Genomic DNA, 17922 nt, shown 5'->3' with positions numbered 1-17922 from the left:
TGGAAAGGGCCTCGGAGAACCTCACGGAACACTGAACAGAGCTGAAGTGACTTGTCCAAGGCCATCCAGCAATGAGGCCCAAAGAGGGGGAGGGGCTCTGGACCACCAGAACTGCAGTCTAGAGCTGGAAGGGTGCTCAGAGATCACCTTGTCTGAACCACACCCCACCTCCCCCAAGCTTAAGCGACCGCCCAAGGTTACTGAGTGAAGAGCTGGGTTTTAACGTGGCTTCTCTGACTAAGGTCAGGGCTCTTCCCACCTCCTCATGGGAGTTCCCTATTTCTGAAGGTTCCAACCGAAGGCCGGCCGGCCACCTGCTGGGGATGTTGGAGCGGGGCCTGCTGGACCACACGACCTTTGAAGTGCATTCCAGCTTGGGAGACGCTGTGGTCAGTGGCCTAGGTCTGTGAGCAGCACCACATGTTTGCCTATAACCACGGACCTGAGATCTTGGGATTAAAGCATTCTGGCCCAAGTGGGGAGGCCCAATTGGCCTCCTTTGGGAAAGGTCCATCCTGTTTACTCCCAAAGACCATCAGAGATCTCACAGGGTCTTTGACCCCCTGGGCTGGTTGCCTGTGGTCTGCCTCTGGGGATGATCTCCTTCCTGGCCTGGAGCTCCTCCTCTCTGCTTGAGGATCTGATGAGCCACCCAAAGCTAGGCCCTGAGGGGAGAGCCAACCTTAAGGACAAAAATGGCCCTTCATCCCACCCACGACAACATGGGGGTGCTGCCCCGCCCTGATGAGACTGCAGCCAACTGGTTCTGGGCAGGCAGGCACTCGGGCTAATGCACATCTCTGCTGACACCACCTCCCAGACAAACGGGACACCCCAGGGGAGGCACCAGGGCCCCCGAGGCCAGGCAAGGAGGGCAGGCTCACCCCACGGATCAGCAGCACCTTCCAGGGGAAGAAGGAAAGCTGGGGCAAAACCCTCAGGATTTACCAACATCCCCAGAGGCTGACCACTGGGGGGGCCTGGGGGGCCTGGGCTCGGGCTCTGTGGGCTGTTCCGCCCTCGCCTCCCTCCCTCTGAGAAATGGCCATGAGAGCACCCTCGGATTTGTGCAGAAGTGTCCGAAGGGTCATTCTGTCATCTGTGATGGCCTCCAGCCTCCCCAGCCATGGGGCTGGCCCGGGCCTCTTCTCATGGTCGTGACTGGTGTGACCCTTCCTACCCAGGTCACACAGCATGGGATCCCAGCTCTGGAACTGGAAGGGAGTCCTGGTCCTTTATTCTACAGAGAAGGAAAGTGGGCCCCAAAGAGGCTAGAGAAACTTGAGATTGGGAGATCGAAGGTCCTCGGGGTGGCCAGTCCAGGCCATTACAAGATCTGAGGTCTAGAGCACACAGGCCACCAAGTCCAATTGCCTGATTTTACAGATGAGGAAACTGAGGCCCGGGGAAGCTCCCTTTGGAGCTCAGGGATCTGGTGTAAGATGCTGGTAGGACCAGAGGACTGATGGCTGGACGAGCCCTGAGGGATCATGGGGGATCACGGGGGACTTTTACAGGCCCTGGCTGGCAGTGCCAGGACTCAGATCCTCCTGCCAGACTTGGGGGCTGAGCACACAGGAGCACCCAGTGCCTCGGCCGGCGGAGAAGCGGGTGCCAAGGATGGCGAGGACCATGCTCCCCCTCCACCCCCACTCACTCCTTCCGCTGATCTGCCAGGGAGCTCCCCCGAGTCAAGGCAAACATGTCAAACTCGTCTTCCAGTTTTCCCGAGGTGTTCAGAGACTGCAGCGTGGCGCTGACGCTGCTGGTGCCGAGGTCTGCGGGAGAAAGGCCAGGCAGTCAGAGGGCGCTGATAAAGCCCCTCAGGAAGCCTACCTCCCAATGGGGGACAACAACAGGGACACGTGAAGTATCTCATGAACAAATACCACGAATGCCGGGGAGTTTGGAAGGGGGGCCACTAGGATCCCAAGATCTTCCCCCTGAGAGGGGGAAGGGATCACCTTTGGTTTGTCCTGGCCACGTGGCCGAGTGCCCAAGGCCCAGCACCAGTCCTACCTCGCTGCCCCCTCAGCAGTGGGGGGTAGGGCTGGGGAGCGGTAGATGGGAGGAGGAGTCTATAGGTGGGGGAGGGGGTGAAGAGGGAGGGCAATCTAGGCAGGAGGCACAGTCAATGCAAAGGCATGGCGACAGGCGCAGATCATCCTCCTTCCTACACACCACCGGCTCTCCTGTGGGCAGCGCGGCAGCAGCCACTGCCAGTCCCCACGCCCACGGCTCTCCCCTCAGGCTGCCCCAAGGCCAGCAATAAAAGCAGAGGCAGCCAAAGCTCCCAGACTGGGGCTACAGGGCACTGGTGGCTCCCGGACTCCAGCTTCCTGGGGGTCATCCCCCAAGCTCGCCGGGTCCCTGGGAAAGCCTCATGCGGTGGGTCGTGCAGCAAGGAACCGGTAAGGCCGGAGGCCCAGCACCAGCCAGGGCTGAGCCCCGGGGGGGCAGTACTTAATGTCCCTCCTCCTTGGCAGGGCCTGGGCCACAGCTTGCAGGTCCCACCCTGGGGCTGGTGGGAAACCGGAGAGGCGGCAGCCGGCCTCGGGGCTCCCACCCTGCTTGAATCTGGCCGTCCAACAGAAGAGGGCGCACTGCTGTGATCCCCAACCAGACGCTTTTCCCCAGAAGCTGGCCCGCTCACTTACTCATCCCGGCGAGCTGAGAGGAGAGGGTCCCGGGGCTTTCAGGCTGGTGCCCCGCCGGGGCAGGACTGGCGCTGCTGAGGTCAATCAGATTGGTGGCTGGCTCTCCCTCATGTGGGACCTTCAGAAGGGAAGCCCGGTTATTCTCGCCTCCTGAAGGCAGCTGCCCATGGTGAGGGACCACGGGCTTTAGGGGGCTTCTGTGAAACCAGGCACGAGAGCCCACACACCATGCCCGGCCAGGTGGGATGAGCAGCACTGGGAAAGGCCCAATTCCACCTTGGTGCCCCCATTTAATTTACAGCCCACAGATCTGCCTGGGTCTGGCCCCAGGCTCTTCCATACACTCTACAGTTATCTTGTATATAATGATGTGTGTTACTATCTTCCCCCATAGAAATGAGAGCCGGCCTGTTTTTGCTGCTTCTTTGTAGCCTCAGCACATGCACAGTGCCTGGCACACAGTAGGTGCTCACTCAGTGTCTGTTGATTGACTTATCAGTTGTACAATTGATCAGCATTTATACCACCTGTTACAGAATCGTGCCAGTTGCTAAGGACACAAAGACAGAAACGAAACAGTACCTGGCCTCAAGGGGTTTACAGTCTAACAGGAGACAGCCTGCACAGATATAAGGACGTACATACAAGACAAATACAAGGTAATCTGGGTTGGGAGACCTCACTAACAGTTTGGGGGGAGGGGTCAGAAAAAATGCCATACGTAGAAAGTGGCCACTAAATTGAATTTCGAAAGAAACAGACTTTCAAGAGGTCTAGAGGATAAGAGAGAGAAGACTGTAGGCACGGCGACAGCTGGTGAGTACAAAGACGTGGAGGTGAGAGATGGGAGAGGGAGCGTCACGTGTGAGTCAAGGTAACAAAGTCTGGCTGTACTGGCGGGTGTGTGGAGGGGGGGCCGGCAGCGTCGGGCTGTCAGTGCCAAACAGAGACATCCCACTGACACGGATGGTGCTGTGAGGATGCGGGAGGTTACCCACGTGGGGATCAATGGGGACTTACTGAGGGATTGAGCACATCTTCCCCCGGTCTCTTACCTTGTTATGCTGGCCTGTTCGGAACCGCTCAAACCTGCGAGGAAGCAGAGAGGGGCTTCAGGCTGGAGCTCACAGATTCCAGAACGCCTGAGCTGGAGGAGTCCTCAGAGAGGGGCCAGGGCAGCCTGCATCTGAGCTGGAATTCCCCCCCAAGATCGGATGAGTGGGCACCTGCCTCTGCTGGAAGGCTTCCAGGGCAGCCCATGCCGTTCTGGGAGTCTCATTTTGAGAAAACCTTTCCTTATATGGAGCTGACAGCTGCCTCTCTGGGTCTTCCATCCACTGGCCCCAGGAAAGCCCTGTACACAGCCCGATGACCCAAGCCCCTAAGTCTTGTCCAGGTTCCATTCTGGCCCAGCAGGGCTTGTAGTTCCCTTACCATCTTATCCTTTTGGACTGATGCACTAGGGAGATGGTGTAGGGGATGGGGGCTCAGGTCTCTTTCCATTCTGGATTCCTCAGGGAGATATTCCCACCCACCCCCAGCTTGGCAGAGAGGCTCTCGGGCACCTCAAGCTCTCGGAGCACAGGTCCTGCAAGGATGCCTTCTTTTGGCCTGTATGTCTTAACTCTAAGCCCCATTTTACTCTTACTGTGGCTCCATCCAGAGAGGGCCGACCCAGAGTCCACCTAGCAAGCCGGGCCTGCCAGTGAGAGGGTGGCCCCGACGGTGCCAGACCCAGCAAGCCGGGCCTGCCAGTGAGAGGGTGGCCCCGACGGTGCCAGACCTAGCAAGCCGGGCCTGCCAGTGAGAGGGTGGCCCCGACGGTGCCAGACCCCAGTGGAGCAGGAGGGCGAAGGGCCCGGGCAGGGGCGGGGCTACCGTTCATGGCGCAGGAACACGTTGTTCAGGTTGTCGTTGACCATGAGCAGCTCCTCGGTCAGCTGCTCGTTGAGGACCCGGGGGATCAGCTCAAGGACTCGTTGCTGCATGGCTCGGCACGTCCGGTTCAGCTCCTGACCACAGAGGGGGAAACAGGTAAGAAGGAGGGGGTGGGCGGGGCCCTCCACGCCTGGGGCAGAGCCAAGTCAGGGCCTCCATTTTGCATCCAGGGGTGTTTGGGGACGGCTGGGCACTGATCGGTGTCGCCCCAGTAGAGGGCAGGGAGTGTGGTAGGGATGTGGTGGGCACAGTGTGGAACCTGGAGTCAGGCAGACCCAGGCACTCCCCAACTAGCTGTGGGCCTGGGTTTGACCTTTCTTGGTCTTGGTTTCTTCATCTGTAAAGCAGGAGCAATTACAGCCCCCAGCTCCCAAGGCTATCATGAGGATCTAACGAGATGATGTAGGTAAGTGCAATGAAAATGGCAGCCGTCAGCACCAACAGTGCCCTGCTCTGTGCACCATGGCCAGGACCCTGGCTCTGGAGCTGGAGGGGGCCCTGGGAGGGGACAGTGACACCCCCAGGGTCACTCCCATGATGTGGGAGAGCTCAGATTGGAGCCCCGGCGCCCTGACTCTGCCCAATCCCCCACACTGCTTCCCTGCATCTCCTGTCTCACCCTGGCAGTCACTTCACCTTTCTGGGCCTCAGTTTCCTCATCTGTAAAGGGGGTGGGGGGCTGGACTCGATGGCATCTGAGGTCCCCTCATGCTCAGGTAACCTTCCTCCTTCTGCACAGATTTCACGTGTTCCCAGTTATTGACACACTGTCTCCCCCATAAGACTGGAAGCCCCTGGAGGGCAGGGCCTTTTGCCTTTGTATCCCCAGCGCTCAGCACAGTGCCTGGCACATGGCAGGCACTTAGTAAACGCTCACTGACTGACTCTAGTACGTGATCCCATGATCCCTAGCGCCCATCCTTCCTCCTGCAGCCACAGCCTTTCAGACCTGGGTTTGCAAGGCCAGCTCCCTGGGCACCCCAACTACTTACACACTGCAAGGTAAATAACAATTCCTGGTGGGGAGGCTGGGGAGTGGGAAATGCCAGGACAGCTGGGGCGATAACAGGCCAAAGCCCGGGAGGGTGGGAGCTTGCACCATCTGGGAGGTGGCAGGGCGGCAGGGCGGGTGGGCCATGTGGAGGCAGCCCTAGGCTCGGCTGTCACACAGAAGGGGTGCCACCTCCCGTCTCTGCACCCTGGTGGCTCATCACACAGCCCACGGGGTCAGGCCACTGCCTCCATTCTAGACACCATTTTCTTACCAGTTAGTGCCTGAGGCCATTTGGGAAGCTGTCCCTTGTCTCCTGCCCTAAGGCCAGAATCGCCAGGCCTCCTGGGAAATCACCAATCAGCATAGGCCCTTCCCATCAAATATCCTTTTTTAATATAAGTCCCAAAGAGTGACATCTGAATCCCAAATGAGAATGTCCTAGAACCTGAGGTCCCTTGGGGCTGGACGAGGATCAGGCCTCCTTGTTCTTTGGCCACCAGCCCGTTCCCTGGTTCTAGTTTCAGCCTGGCCACTGACTGGCCAAGGGAGATTAAGCAAGCCCCCTCCTCCCTCTGGGCTTCCACTCCCACAACTGTCAGAAGGCTTTGAGAAGACCCTGGATGGCCTTCTGGTAAAGACACCTGCTGGTCCTGTGTTTCCAGAGGGCACCACGGGCCTGTCTCAGACTCTGGTTTGGAGGCCTGGGGTTTCCTGCTTGCTTGGCAGATGGGACGGCAGGGCGGCTTCCGGCTTCATCACTGGCTCCTGCCCTTGGTCCCTCCAGTGACCAAACTGCTCTGTGGTTGCATCTTAACTTCCTTCTCCCACAACAGAAACGTCTCCTTTGGGCAACTGCCGGTTCCTTCCGAGGCCGGACCGTCTCGAGCCTTTCCCAGCATCTCGGGCAGGAAGCTCCTCTCTCCCTCACCCAAAGGCTCTGTGGATGTCAGCCCCTTCAGCATGGCCAAGAGGGCAGGCGCCCACAGTGTGCTGGGCAGGGTGGGACGGAGGAGTTGGGCCAGGCTCCAAGTCGCCACTCTATCTGTGTGACCCTGGGCGAGTCACTGCTCACAGGGCCTTGTGGAGGGCCTCTGAGATCTCTTCTGGCTCCAGATCTAGCATGCCAGGAAGCGATGCAGTGGAGCATTAATTTGATTATTTTCCAAATCAATAGGCCTTGTATGCTCACCTGCCTGGCTGGGATTCTGTTCATAGCATCCTAGCTCTAGACCTGAGAGGGGTCTCAGAGGCCAGCCCCTCGTTTTAAAGAGGAGGAAGCTGAGCCCCAGGGTGAGCAGGGACTGGCCCAAGGTCACGCAAGCAGGCGGCAGATTTCCTGGCTTTCTTCTCACTGGCCGTGGCTGAAACTCCAGACTTCCATCAGAACCACCACACTGGAAGGGTCTGAGTGACTTGTCTCATCTCACACAATGGGTGCCCAGATAGATCAATCAACAGACATTTATGAATCCCCACTATGTGCCAGGCACTGTGCACACAAGGACAAATCAGCCCCTGCCCTCAAGGAGCTTACAGTCTACTGGGGAGAAATAACATATTCACAGCCACATAAAAGATACATCCAAGTAAATATAACAGTCAGGGAGGAGGATTTTCCCAACTGGGACAATTAGAAAAGGCCTTGTCTGAGGGGGTTCTTTAAAAGGAAGCTAAGGGGTCTGCAAGGAGAAGCTGAGGAGGCAGAAGAGATGGACGATGGGATGTCACGTGGGATAAGAACCCGGATCTCCTGATGTCTCAGGCCGACGCTCCTAACCTCAAAATGTATTTGTGAAGCCCCTCATCTACTGAGGCCAGGACCTCCCAAAGCGCCTTTTCAAGAGCGTATTGGCCTGACTTCAGTATAATCCAGGAAAGGAAACTTTAAGAAGAAAGGCCTGAGGTCTGGCTCCAAATCTGCCACTGAACTGCGCCCTAACCTTTAAAGGCATAGTCGCCCTGACAAATCAGCACACTCCCTACCGTTTTTTGGAGTGAAGAGGATGCCGCTCACATGGCACACCCATGTCATTGCCCTGACTGCCCCCCCCCCCCCAAGCTTCTGCTCGGTCTTCTCTCTGCTCAGAGGCACTGCAGACTCTAGGCAAAACCCCCAGCACCAGCTACTGCCTCTACTGTCCCCCTCCAGCATCCCTCTTCAGGCTCTGGCACTTAGCTATGATGTGACCTGAACGCCAGTTTTCTCATCTGTAAAATGGGGACACTAATTGCTGTTACACTGATCTACTTCTCCGGGTTGCAGCTGCACACTGTGCTTTTCAGAAGTTCCTCTCTCCCTCCTTTGCAGAGGTGGAGGGCTATGGGGTGAAATACTGCATATGCTGATACACTCAGCTGGTACGCGGTTAGTTTTGGGAAACTGCTTCTTTTTTCTCCTCTCTAAATTATGTTCCTAGGGATAGGTCACCAGGCAGTGGAATGGGGAGAGCTATATTTGGAAACAGGTGATTGTAACTTGTTTTTTTAAATTAAAAAACTAAACCAGCACTGACTAATGTTAGGACACCGTTCAGGTCTGCCAGTGCTGGGTGTCTTGGGGTTCTTCTGTCTACTTCTGATCTACACAGCACAGTGGTGGTGTCTGTCACCAAGAAGTAAATAAGCCGGGATGCCAGGAACCCCGCCTAGGCCCAGGCCCAGGGCACTGATCCTTGCCCTCTCATCCAAAGGGTGGCCTGACCTGCTAACACAGCTGAGTATAAGTCACCTGGTAAGCCTTCAGTCTCCCTCCCAGCGCCCCCCAGGGCATCTTCCTGAGCAGGTGGGAGGCCCCTGGAAAGGGGAGAGATGAGGGGGCTGCTGAGCCCCTGAGGGAGGGATCCTTACCTGCAGCAGCTCCAGGTCTGAGGGCTCGGCCTGCCCGGGGACCAGCTCGGTCAGCATCTCTGACATCACCTTCACGTTCCCATTCACCACCTCCAGTTCACTGCGGAGTTTCCCAATCTGAAATACACATTTATGTTTGGCCTGGCTGGGTGAAGATGGCATCTGAGGGGTCAGCATGGGTGATACAGCCCTAATGCCCTGCAGAGCCAGCCCCAGGCTTACATAGGTCCTTTCCCCAGGAGCTCAAGGGCCCATCCCAGACCCAAAAGGAATGTAAGCCATTCTCCGGTGGGGATCTGATGTCCCCCCGTTTCGCACCAGACTCATCTCTGGCCCCTCACACCTGGTGGCCCTTTCCAAACATTACCATTTCCAAGCCAACCGCACAGCTGGAAAGGGAGGAAAACCAGGGTCAGAATGACTGCACCCCAAGGTGTGCTGATGGCAGAATTACAGCATCTCCCCCAGCGGCCCAAGGCGGCTGCTAACAAGGCCACTGAGACCCTCAGGCTCCTCCCCTCTGGGGGAAGGGCAGGGGAATGGGCAGGGCCAGGTCTGTGCTTTTGGGCACAGGAGGGCCTGCTGCTTGCCTGAGGCCCCTTCTAGAAAGGACCGGCTTAGTCTACCAAACGTTGGAAATACTGGTGGGGTCAGCTACAACCAAGGTGTACACGTGTGTCTGGGAGATGGGGGAGTGGGAAGGAACAGTGGCGCAAATACACATTTCCCACCAGCTCCAGGAGCACGGCTGCATTTGGACTTCTCTGGACTGTCCCCTGTGCTTGCCTCCCCCACGAAGGCTCATCATTAGGAGAGTGTGTGATGATGAGTCTAGCCCGAATGTGCCTGGTCCTCACATGTCATCAGGACCCTCTGCCAGGCGGGGAGGGCAGAGCCAGGGGCTCCAGGGCCTCAGTTTAAGCAGGGGGGCTCAGTCCAGTTTTTCTCCTCGTGTCCCACCAGATTTTGGACTTTTTTAGACTCTCCTTTATGCCCCCAGCCAGTTACCTTCGTCCCCCACCCCCACCTTCCTCTTGTGTGTTGTCTTCCCCCATTAGATTGGAAGTTCCTTGGAGGGGGGATTTTGTTTTCATTTGTATTTGCACCTCCAGTGTTTAGCACCGTGCCTGGCACATAATAAGTGCTTTAATGTTTACTGACTGACTGATACTTAAAACTGGTTTAGCCTGCTGCCTCATGGTACAGGTCTTGACTTGTCTGTACTGGGTTGGACCCTCTCTCACCAGGACACGCTGGTGCTTCTCTGGCACCTGAGTGTCTTACGGAGTTGCCCGGGCCACGGAAGGGTCCTGCCACCTACCCAGGGACACACAGGCAGCAGGTGGCAGAGGCACACCCCAACTGAGGGGCTCTATCCACTGGGCCACACTGTCTCTCAGCAGCCGACACTGATTCTCACACTGAGCAGGGGCATGGCACAGCTTTCGATCCTTTTAAGGATGAAGAATATGAAGTTCAGAAAGGTCAGGCATCTTGTCCTTGGTTACCCAGCTAGGAGGTCAAAACCAGGGCTCACTCGAGCTTCTGGGCTCCCTTCACTCTATCACACAGCCAGGCAGCTGCACTAACAGTACGGTCTAGCATTTTTTTGGTCTGGACCTGAGATTTCCTTGGTAAAGGGAACTCTCAGGTGAGGAAACTCCTTTTACCAGTGCAGTTTGGCACTTTCTCTGCACCTTTCGGTTTCAGTGAGCTGCCTAGAGCACAGAGGGGTGGAGGGAACTGCACAGGGTCACACAGCTGCCATGGGTCAGGGGTGGGACTTGAACCGAGGACCTCTGACTCTGAGCCAACTACTCCATCCACAAAGAAACATAGCCTCTAATTAACGATGTTTGTACTCTAGGATTTCTTAGAAGTTGGATTCTAAATCTTAGGGTGTCAGAGAAACGTAAGTTATCGTCTACACAGAGATCTACACATGGTTGGAAAATAGCTCAAAGGCATTCTCATTAATGCACTCTTTCAGGAGGGGGAAACTGAGGGACTGAGGAAGAGAGGCTCCACGGTAACAGTAGGTCTGCCATAGAAAATCGTTCCCCAAATGCCAATGGCTACAGTGCGGCTCTTGGATTCTCCCAGATCGTGTCCTGGAGGAGTGGCCCGTCTAAGGATCCTCACTCCTTCAGCCTCGCTCCTGACGCCGGGGCCCAGGGAACTGAACCCCGTGAGCCAGGCCACTCTTTACCTGCTCCGGTGTTGGCGTCACAGGCACGTCATCGGGGGCGGACGGCACGTCTGGCAGGGGCACGGCTTGCTGCAGGGAGTCTGTGCGCTGGCTGGACCGTGTTACTGACGAATTCTGTCCTGGTGGGGGCTCGGAGCTATACACGGACTAGGGATAAAAACCGAATGAGAGAGGGAGAAGCAAGGGCTGGCTCGAGAAACTCGGGAGGCCCGCAGGTCAGTAGGAAGCAGCTGGCCAAGCCCTCTGTCTCTTCCCTTCTTGCCTCTCAGCTTGGTCCACACAGGGCAAGGAGACAGGCCTGACCCGGCCTGACTGGGAGCATGGGAGGTGGTGAGCCTCCTTACCCTCTGGGGCGTGTGGATGGGGGACAGCATGTCCAGGTCTGTCATGGGAAACTCCAGGCCCTTCCTCCTGAGATCTTCATAGACAGCCACGACTCCTGTCAGGTCAGGTGAGCTTCGGAAGGCATCCGCCCAGGACTGCCAAGAGGAACAGAGGAGACGGACCCAGCTGGTCACTACACTGACCTTCCCTCCCCTGGCCTTCTCACCTATTCCCGTGGTGGCTGGACGAGCTACAGCTAGAAGGCACCTTGGACACGGGGAGAGCTAGGGGTGTTCTGGGATGACTACAGTGGAAAGGTCACCAGATTTAGAGTGAGAGGACTCGGGTCCAATTCCCATTTTTGTTACATCTTGGAGCAAACCGGGTGACCTCTCTGGGCCTCAGTTTCCTCATCTATAGATCATGGGTTGGATCAGAGGACTGCTAAGGTCTCTTTCACTTCTCACTGCGGTCCCCTAATCATCAGACTTAAGATTCAAACCCAGGTCTTCAGCCTCTAACTGCTAGTAGTCCTGTTCTGACTCCCAGGTCCTTCAGGGCTTGGGTGCCCCCTCCTCAGCTCTATTCCTGGACTCCAGAGCCTCTTATGAGGCTCACCTCTGGACCTGACTTTGAGCGGCGGGATCAGGCAAGCCCTTCCATATTCACCTCTCCCTTCTCGGGTGAGACTGCATTTGCTCGTGTGCTTGTATGCTGTACCCCTCCCCACACTGTGAACTCCCTGAACATGCACCTCACCTCATTCTTTGCCACAAGGGACCCTCTCTGGGCAGGGAGGAGGAGTAATGTATTTGGACAACCAAGTGATGCCGAAACAAAAGATGACAACACATTTTTTTAAACAATGTATTTTAAAAAGGATGATACTCCTTGAGGGGAGGTACGATTCTTTCCTTTCTGTCTCTGACTTCCAGCACCTGGCATGGATGTCTGTGGCACTGGGCCCACACCAGAGGCTTGCTCAGAAGGAGTCTTCCAGGACTCAGAATCATTCTTTGACAGCTGTGTGGGGCATTCTAGTCCAGAGGGCCTTCCCATCTAGCTATGCTACTCTACATTCATAATCACTCTCTCCAGGGCTAATGAAGGGCTTACTCCCATTTTGCAGATGAGGGAACTGAGGAAATGGGAGCTCAAGGGACTTCCTCAGGGCCTAACAGACAGTGGCAGGGCTGAGACCAGAACCCAGGTCTCCTAAGTCTCAGCCCAGAGAATGCTGCCTCGAACAAGCTGCTGGTGCCAAACCCCAGGACAGCACCCTCGCCTCGTACCCAGCAAGAGTCCTCAGCCATTGAGGCAGTTGGGTGGTGCGGTGGCTAAACAGCGCATTGGACATGGGGTCAAGAAGTCCTGAGTTCGGCTCTGGCCTCTGAGGCAAGGTGTATGACCTTGGACAAGTCATTTAATCTCCCTGTGCCTCAGTTTCTCCATTTGTAAACGGGGGCAATAATCACATTTACCTTACAGGGCTGTTATGAGGATAAATGAGAAATATTTGTAAAGGGCTTTGTAAGCCCTAAAGTACAGTGAAGGGAAGAAAGAGGCTGTCTAGGCCAGAGACCAGCAGCCCCAACACAGAAACTGCCCAAGCCAAACACAAAGAAATGAGCTGCTATCTGAAGTGGGGAAGAGCCCACGTTCTCTGTGGCTTGCTCAGGGACCGCCTCCCAACTGGGCCATGATTGGAGGGTCCCAGGCCACGCACCCAGTGTCAGGGCTGGGATCAGAAGCGCAGACGCCTAGAGCTGGAGCGGACCTCAAAGGCCACGGAGTCCAACTCGCTCATTTCACATTTACGTCTGACCTGTGTCAGAGGTAGGATTGGAACCCAGGCCCCCCCACTCCTCATCTACTGACTTTTCTTGCAGGGATGGCGTTGCCATGGATTTCGGCCTTCTCTCTTCTCTCAGTCTTGTCTTAAGAATCTCCCAGTTCAAGGCCTGGGGGGAAGTGGTTTCCAGGCCCATGTTTCTCATTCTCTGGGGGGAACCTCCACTGTTCCCTGGACCTCCCATCGCCCTGCCCCTCCTGCCTGGCGCTCACCTGGATGAGCATCAGAACCTTGTCGTGGACGGTGGTGGGGGGGTTGTTCTTTGGCAAGATAGTCCTCACCAGGACCCCTTCCACAAAGTCCTGGCTGGCCACGAGAACGTGGAAGCGGTGGCCACAGTTTTTAACGCAGGTTTCCAAGACCTGAAGGGGCCAAAGGTAGTGGTGAGAATTCCAAGCAGGAAAGGGCCCTTCCCGTGAAGAGGGTCTTCCTCCTTGCAAACAGAGAAAATCCAAACATCCAAGTCTCTATGGTGGGGCTATTTGGAGATAAGGCCCCAAAAAGAAGTCTTTCCAACCACAGCCTTTTGACAGAGCAAAGCCAAGGTGGGGAGAAATAACAGCCCACAGCCACAAACTCTGGGGGAAGAGGAAGCTCTATTAGGTGAAGCTCAGACTGTGGGCCCCCCTTCCCGCCACTCCAAGGCAAACCTCCTATGACTATCACCACCACGACCCTCTCCCCCGCTCTGTTGCCCAGAATATTCCCTATAACCTTGCACCCTCCTTTGGATATAAAACGGATATGAGGAAACTCATCGTCCCCTCCTCTGGCCAAGGAACCTTGAGGCTGAAGGGCCTCTGTCACCCTCTGTCCCCTTGTCACCCACCAGCCATGGACTGCGCAGACAGCCAAGGAGCCAGTTTGTACACGGGGCTAACCCACGTTTCCCTCAAATGTGTTTGCCCCCACTTGGGCTGAGACTTCTAGGTCTCTGGTTTCTAGAACTCTCTAGGTGAAGCAGAAGGTCCCAGGGGACCCCTGGCTTGAGCATCTGGCTCCTCCTACCATTTTCCCGATTCCCGGGCAACAACAATAACATTCAGCACACGGGGCCCCAGGCCCCAGACCTCTCCCCTTTCTTGCCCTCGTATGACAACACAGACAGCAAGGGAACACGCACACGCGTGGACGTGTGTGCTGGTGCAGAAAGCGCCAAAGAGCCCAGGGCAGCAGAGGGAGCAGGGCCCGGCTGGGAGGGGGTTGGGCACTCACCGTGAGTGCCAGCATCACCTCGTGGAAGTTTTTATTACCCACAATCCTCTTCTTCAGGGCTCGTAAGGCGTCTTTGGGGCTGTGGGAAATGAGGAGAGGGCACGGCTGTAGCACAGAACGGGCTGGGAGAGAGAACCTCGGACGTGACGCTTTCTCAGCTGCCGACACGGGAGAGGACACGTGGAAGCTCTCCGACTTACTCCTTTCTACAAGCCTCGGTGGAGAGGAGACCCCGGAAGCAGCAGGCCCAGGGGGCTGGGCCCTGGACGTAGAGCTGGCTCGAACCCCACATCCTCTGGGAGTGGACAGTGTTTGGCAATGCTGACTCATGGCAGAAAAGCATCAATCAGATCACAGATCTGGAGACGGAAGGCACTGAAAGGCCTTTTTACAGATGAGGAAACTGAGGCCCAGAGAGGATCATAGAATCTGAGGCCTGGAGCTAGGAGAGGCCGACAAGTCCAGTCGCCTCGTTGTGCTGATGAACAAGGCGAGCCAGAGGAGGTGAAGTGGTCTGCCAAGGGGCACCCAGCCACAAGTGTCATTGGCAGGACTGGAACCCAGGTCTTTCTGGCCCTCTGTCTACACCCTGCCACCCTCCCCCACTTGGCTGCTTATCTCTGAAGCTTGTTGGAATTCTTGGGGAAGCGGGAGGGTGCCAGGGGCGGTTAAGCGAGGGGTGGTGCCTACCTCCCCACTTCCACCAAGGCCTGTGATGGCTCAGCCCCAACGTCAGGAGCCCAGCTGGCCTCAGGGCCTCCCCTGCCAACACCGTCTGCTTAGGTGTGCCCTGGGGGGAGGGGAGTGAGGCAGGGACAGTCTCTACTCACAATCAAAGGACAGAATGGGGACTGAGGTCACACGCTCGGACCCACAGTCACCTGCCTCGGAAGAACCATTTCAGCCAGAGCTGTTCTCCTGACCTTCTGTAGGAAGGAGACCCAAACAGACTCAGTTTGGCATCTATTTCTTAAGTACCTACTGTGTGCTCAATGCTAGGGGAGCCCCAAAGTCGAGATCACACAGATAACTATAATGCAAAGAATGTTGCGGTGCTTTAGAGAGGAGCAAACAGTGCAGAGAAGGCAGCAACAGAATCGGTCTTTCAAAGCTGGGGAGCGGTCAGTGAGTGAAGGGAGGAGTCACAGTGAAAACAAGATGACCACGCATTGGGAACGTTTTAGAGCGGACGCCGGCTTGGGGGCAGCGGAGCCCACAGCTACACAAAGGTTGTAGTAGATGGGTCCTTAGAGACCCAAACACATCATCCTACTGACAAGGAAACTGACAATGAGCCAGGATATGCCAGGCACAGACACAGGAAAGCACTGTGGTGGTGACAGTCCAACCTGGCCAGAGCAGTGCGCGTGTGCAAGTGAGGCCAGGGCAGTGAGCGTGCAGAGGCCAGGCCGGGGCAGTGAGCGTGTGCAGACCAGGACAGGGCAGTGAGTGGCGGTGGTAGGAGGGTGTGTGAGACATACATTGTTTTCCTCGTGGGCATGTGGGTGGGGAAGAATTTACAAGGGGTAAATGGAGGTACAGCAAGAGTGGTACTTAAAAAAAGACAAAAACCAGCATCCAAAGAAGCCTCCATCCAATGAAATAGTTTGCAAACACACAGAGGTGGGCAAGAGGAAGTTCTGAAGGGGGCACCATCAGTGCGGCTGGGATGCTGGGATAAATTTAGTCATATTTAAAACTCCAAGCCGTAGATGACAGAGGTTCCCAGTTCCACGTACAATGAATGCTCTTTTTCTATGTGGAAACGTTCATTCTCATCGGGTTTTGGACAAGTTCCTAATGTACAATAGGATGTCAGGAAAGGTGAAGTTGTTTCAGATGTGACAGAGGCCTGGAGGGTCCGCGGGGCAGCTGACCTAGAGGAGGGATGGGTGAGGAAGGTCAGCCTGGCAGCGACTGGTGGGAGAGCTGGCCAGAAGAGGAAGTGAGAGGCTGCGGCTAAGAGAGGAGGACGGTGGGGAGGAGGGCCTGGCCCAGTGAGGATGTCCCACCCGGCACTGCCAGCACTCCAGAGATGCCTGCTGTTAGCGCTAACTTTTCCAGGTGAACCTGGGGGTTACAGAATTCACAGAGCACCCCACCTACAGCGAGCCAGGTTCTGGCAGGTCTGGATGGCTCTGGGGTTTGCGGACCAGGCCAGGCCAAGCCTGCTGCTGCTTTGGGCTCTCTGCCACCGCTCCAGGGGAAGGGCTTGCTCCCCTGTGGAAGTCTCCAGCTCCCCTGAAACAGCCACAGGCTCTGGGACTTGATGGCTCTGGCAATGAAGGCACCCCAAGCCCCCCCAGGCCCCTTACCCCTCCTCGGTCTCGTTAATGATGTCACAGATCTCCATGTTGAGGGACCAGTCCTCGCCCTGCAGGGATCCATCAGTGGCTTGCTCTGAGGGGAAGAAACCAGAAATCAACACGGTCCACTTTGAGAATACGACCAAGTATGACTGGCGGGGCGACTGCTGGTGTCCCCACCTCTGTGCTCTTGGAACGCACCTCATCCTCACCTCCATCCTCACCTCCATCCTTACCTCCATCCTCATCTTCATCCTCACCTCATCCTTACCTCCATCCTCACCTCCATCCTCACCTCATCCTCACCTCCATCCTTACCTCCATCCTCATCTCCATCCCTCACCTCATCTGCACCTCCATCCTTACCTCCACCCTCACCTCATCCACACCCCCATCCTCACCTCCATCTACCATTCCATCCTTACCTCCCATCTTCCCTTCTATCCCCACCTCCATCAATACCTCCATCTTCATCTCCACCCTCACCTCCATTTTCACCTCATCTGCACCTCCATCCTCACCTCATCCTCACCTCCATCCTCACTTCTATCCTCACATCCATCAACACCTCCATCCACAATTCCATCCTCACCTCCCATGCTTACCTCCATTTACACCTCCATCCTCACTTCATCCTTACCTCCATCCCTACCTCCATCCACAATTCCATCCTCACCTCCATCTTTATCTCATCCACCTCCATCCTCATCTCATCATCATCTCCATCCTCACCTCATCCGCACCTCATCCACACCTCCATCCTCACTTCATCATGTCCATCCTCACTGCATCTGCACCTCCATCCATACCTCCATTTACACCTCTATCCTCATCTCCATCCTCACCTCATCCTCACCTCATCCTCACCTCCATCCACAATTCTATTCTCACCTCCATCTTTATCTCATCCCCACCTTCATCCTCATCTCATCCTCATCTCCATCCTCACTGCATCTGCACCTCCATTCACACCTCCATTCACATCTCCATCCTCACCTTACCTGTACCTCCATCCTCTCCAATTTCTTACCTTCAGGGCCCACCCCCAGGGTGAAACTTTCCCTGATCATCCCTCACCCCACATCCCTCCTTTACTGCTCTCTCTAAGCCTCAATCTATCTTTTCTCAAGCAATCAATAAACCCACATTTATTAAGTGTACCTACTATGTACGGGGCTACGAGAATACCAAGATAAAATGAAACAATCCCAGGCATCAGGGAGCTTACATTCTTTTGGAAACAATGAAACTGATAAGCATTTTTTAAACCCCTACTATGGGCCAGGCACTCTGCTGGGTGACAGGGATGGAAGAACAAAGAACAAAACAATCCCTAGCCTCAGGGAACTTACCCTCTCATCTGTGCACATGGGCTAGACTTCCCAGGAGGGTGTAAGCTCCCCCCAGTGCCTAGCAGAGTGCTAGACCTGCAACAGGAGGTCTTGGGCATTTAATCCATTTGTGTTCAACTGCTGAGCTTAGAAACAACACCCAGGGAGGAAGCAGGGGGTGATGCTCAGAGACGACTTGGAGTCTCAGAACAAAGGGAACAGGTGGTCAGCCGGACGTGCCTACAAGGT

At 55.9% G+C, this 17922-nt stretch overlaps 1 protein-coding gene and 1 long non-coding RNA gene across 2 annotated transcripts in view; one reads left to right on the top strand and one right to left on the bottom strand.

The window, feature by feature from the left end:
• The window catches only part of TOM1 (target of myb1 membrane trafficking protein), a 52107-nt gene that overhangs the window by 10806 nt on the left and 23379 nt on the right, over nucleotides 1-17922 (bottom strand). The window contains 10 exon segments of the mRNA XM_078147092.1: nucleotides 1658-1778; nucleotides 2658-2775; nucleotides 3713-3746; nucleotides 4536-4669; nucleotides 8437-8553; nucleotides 10646-10792; nucleotides 10990-11124; nucleotides 13034-13183; nucleotides 14037-14115; nucleotides 16352-16436. Of these exon segments, the coding sequence (XP_078003218.1) occupies nucleotides 1658-1778; nucleotides 2658-2775; nucleotides 3713-3746; nucleotides 4536-4669; nucleotides 8437-8553; nucleotides 10646-10792; nucleotides 10990-11124; nucleotides 13034-13183; nucleotides 14037-14115; nucleotides 16352-16436 (1120 nt within the window).
• Nucleotides 4601-8110, top strand: LOC144454569 (uncharacterized). Its single transcript, XR_013483085.1, has 4 exons — nucleotides 4601-4691; nucleotides 4941-5001; nucleotides 5529-5597; nucleotides 6423-8110. It is a non-coding gene; the product is annotated as an uncharacterized LOC144454569 (long non-coding RNA).

This window comes from Phascolarctos cinereus, unplaced genomic scaffold, assembly GCF_003287225.1.
Source record: "Phascolarctos cinereus isolate Bilbo 61053 unplaced genomic scaffold, phaCin_HiC Scaffold_1;HRSCAF=81, whole genome shotgun sequence".
Classification (NCBI taxonomy): Eukaryota; Metazoa; Chordata; class Mammalia; order Diprotodontia; family Phascolarctidae; genus Phascolarctos; species Phascolarctos cinereus.
Note: the sequence above shows the minus strand (reverse complement) of the source record. Positions and strands in the feature narration are given on the sequence as shown.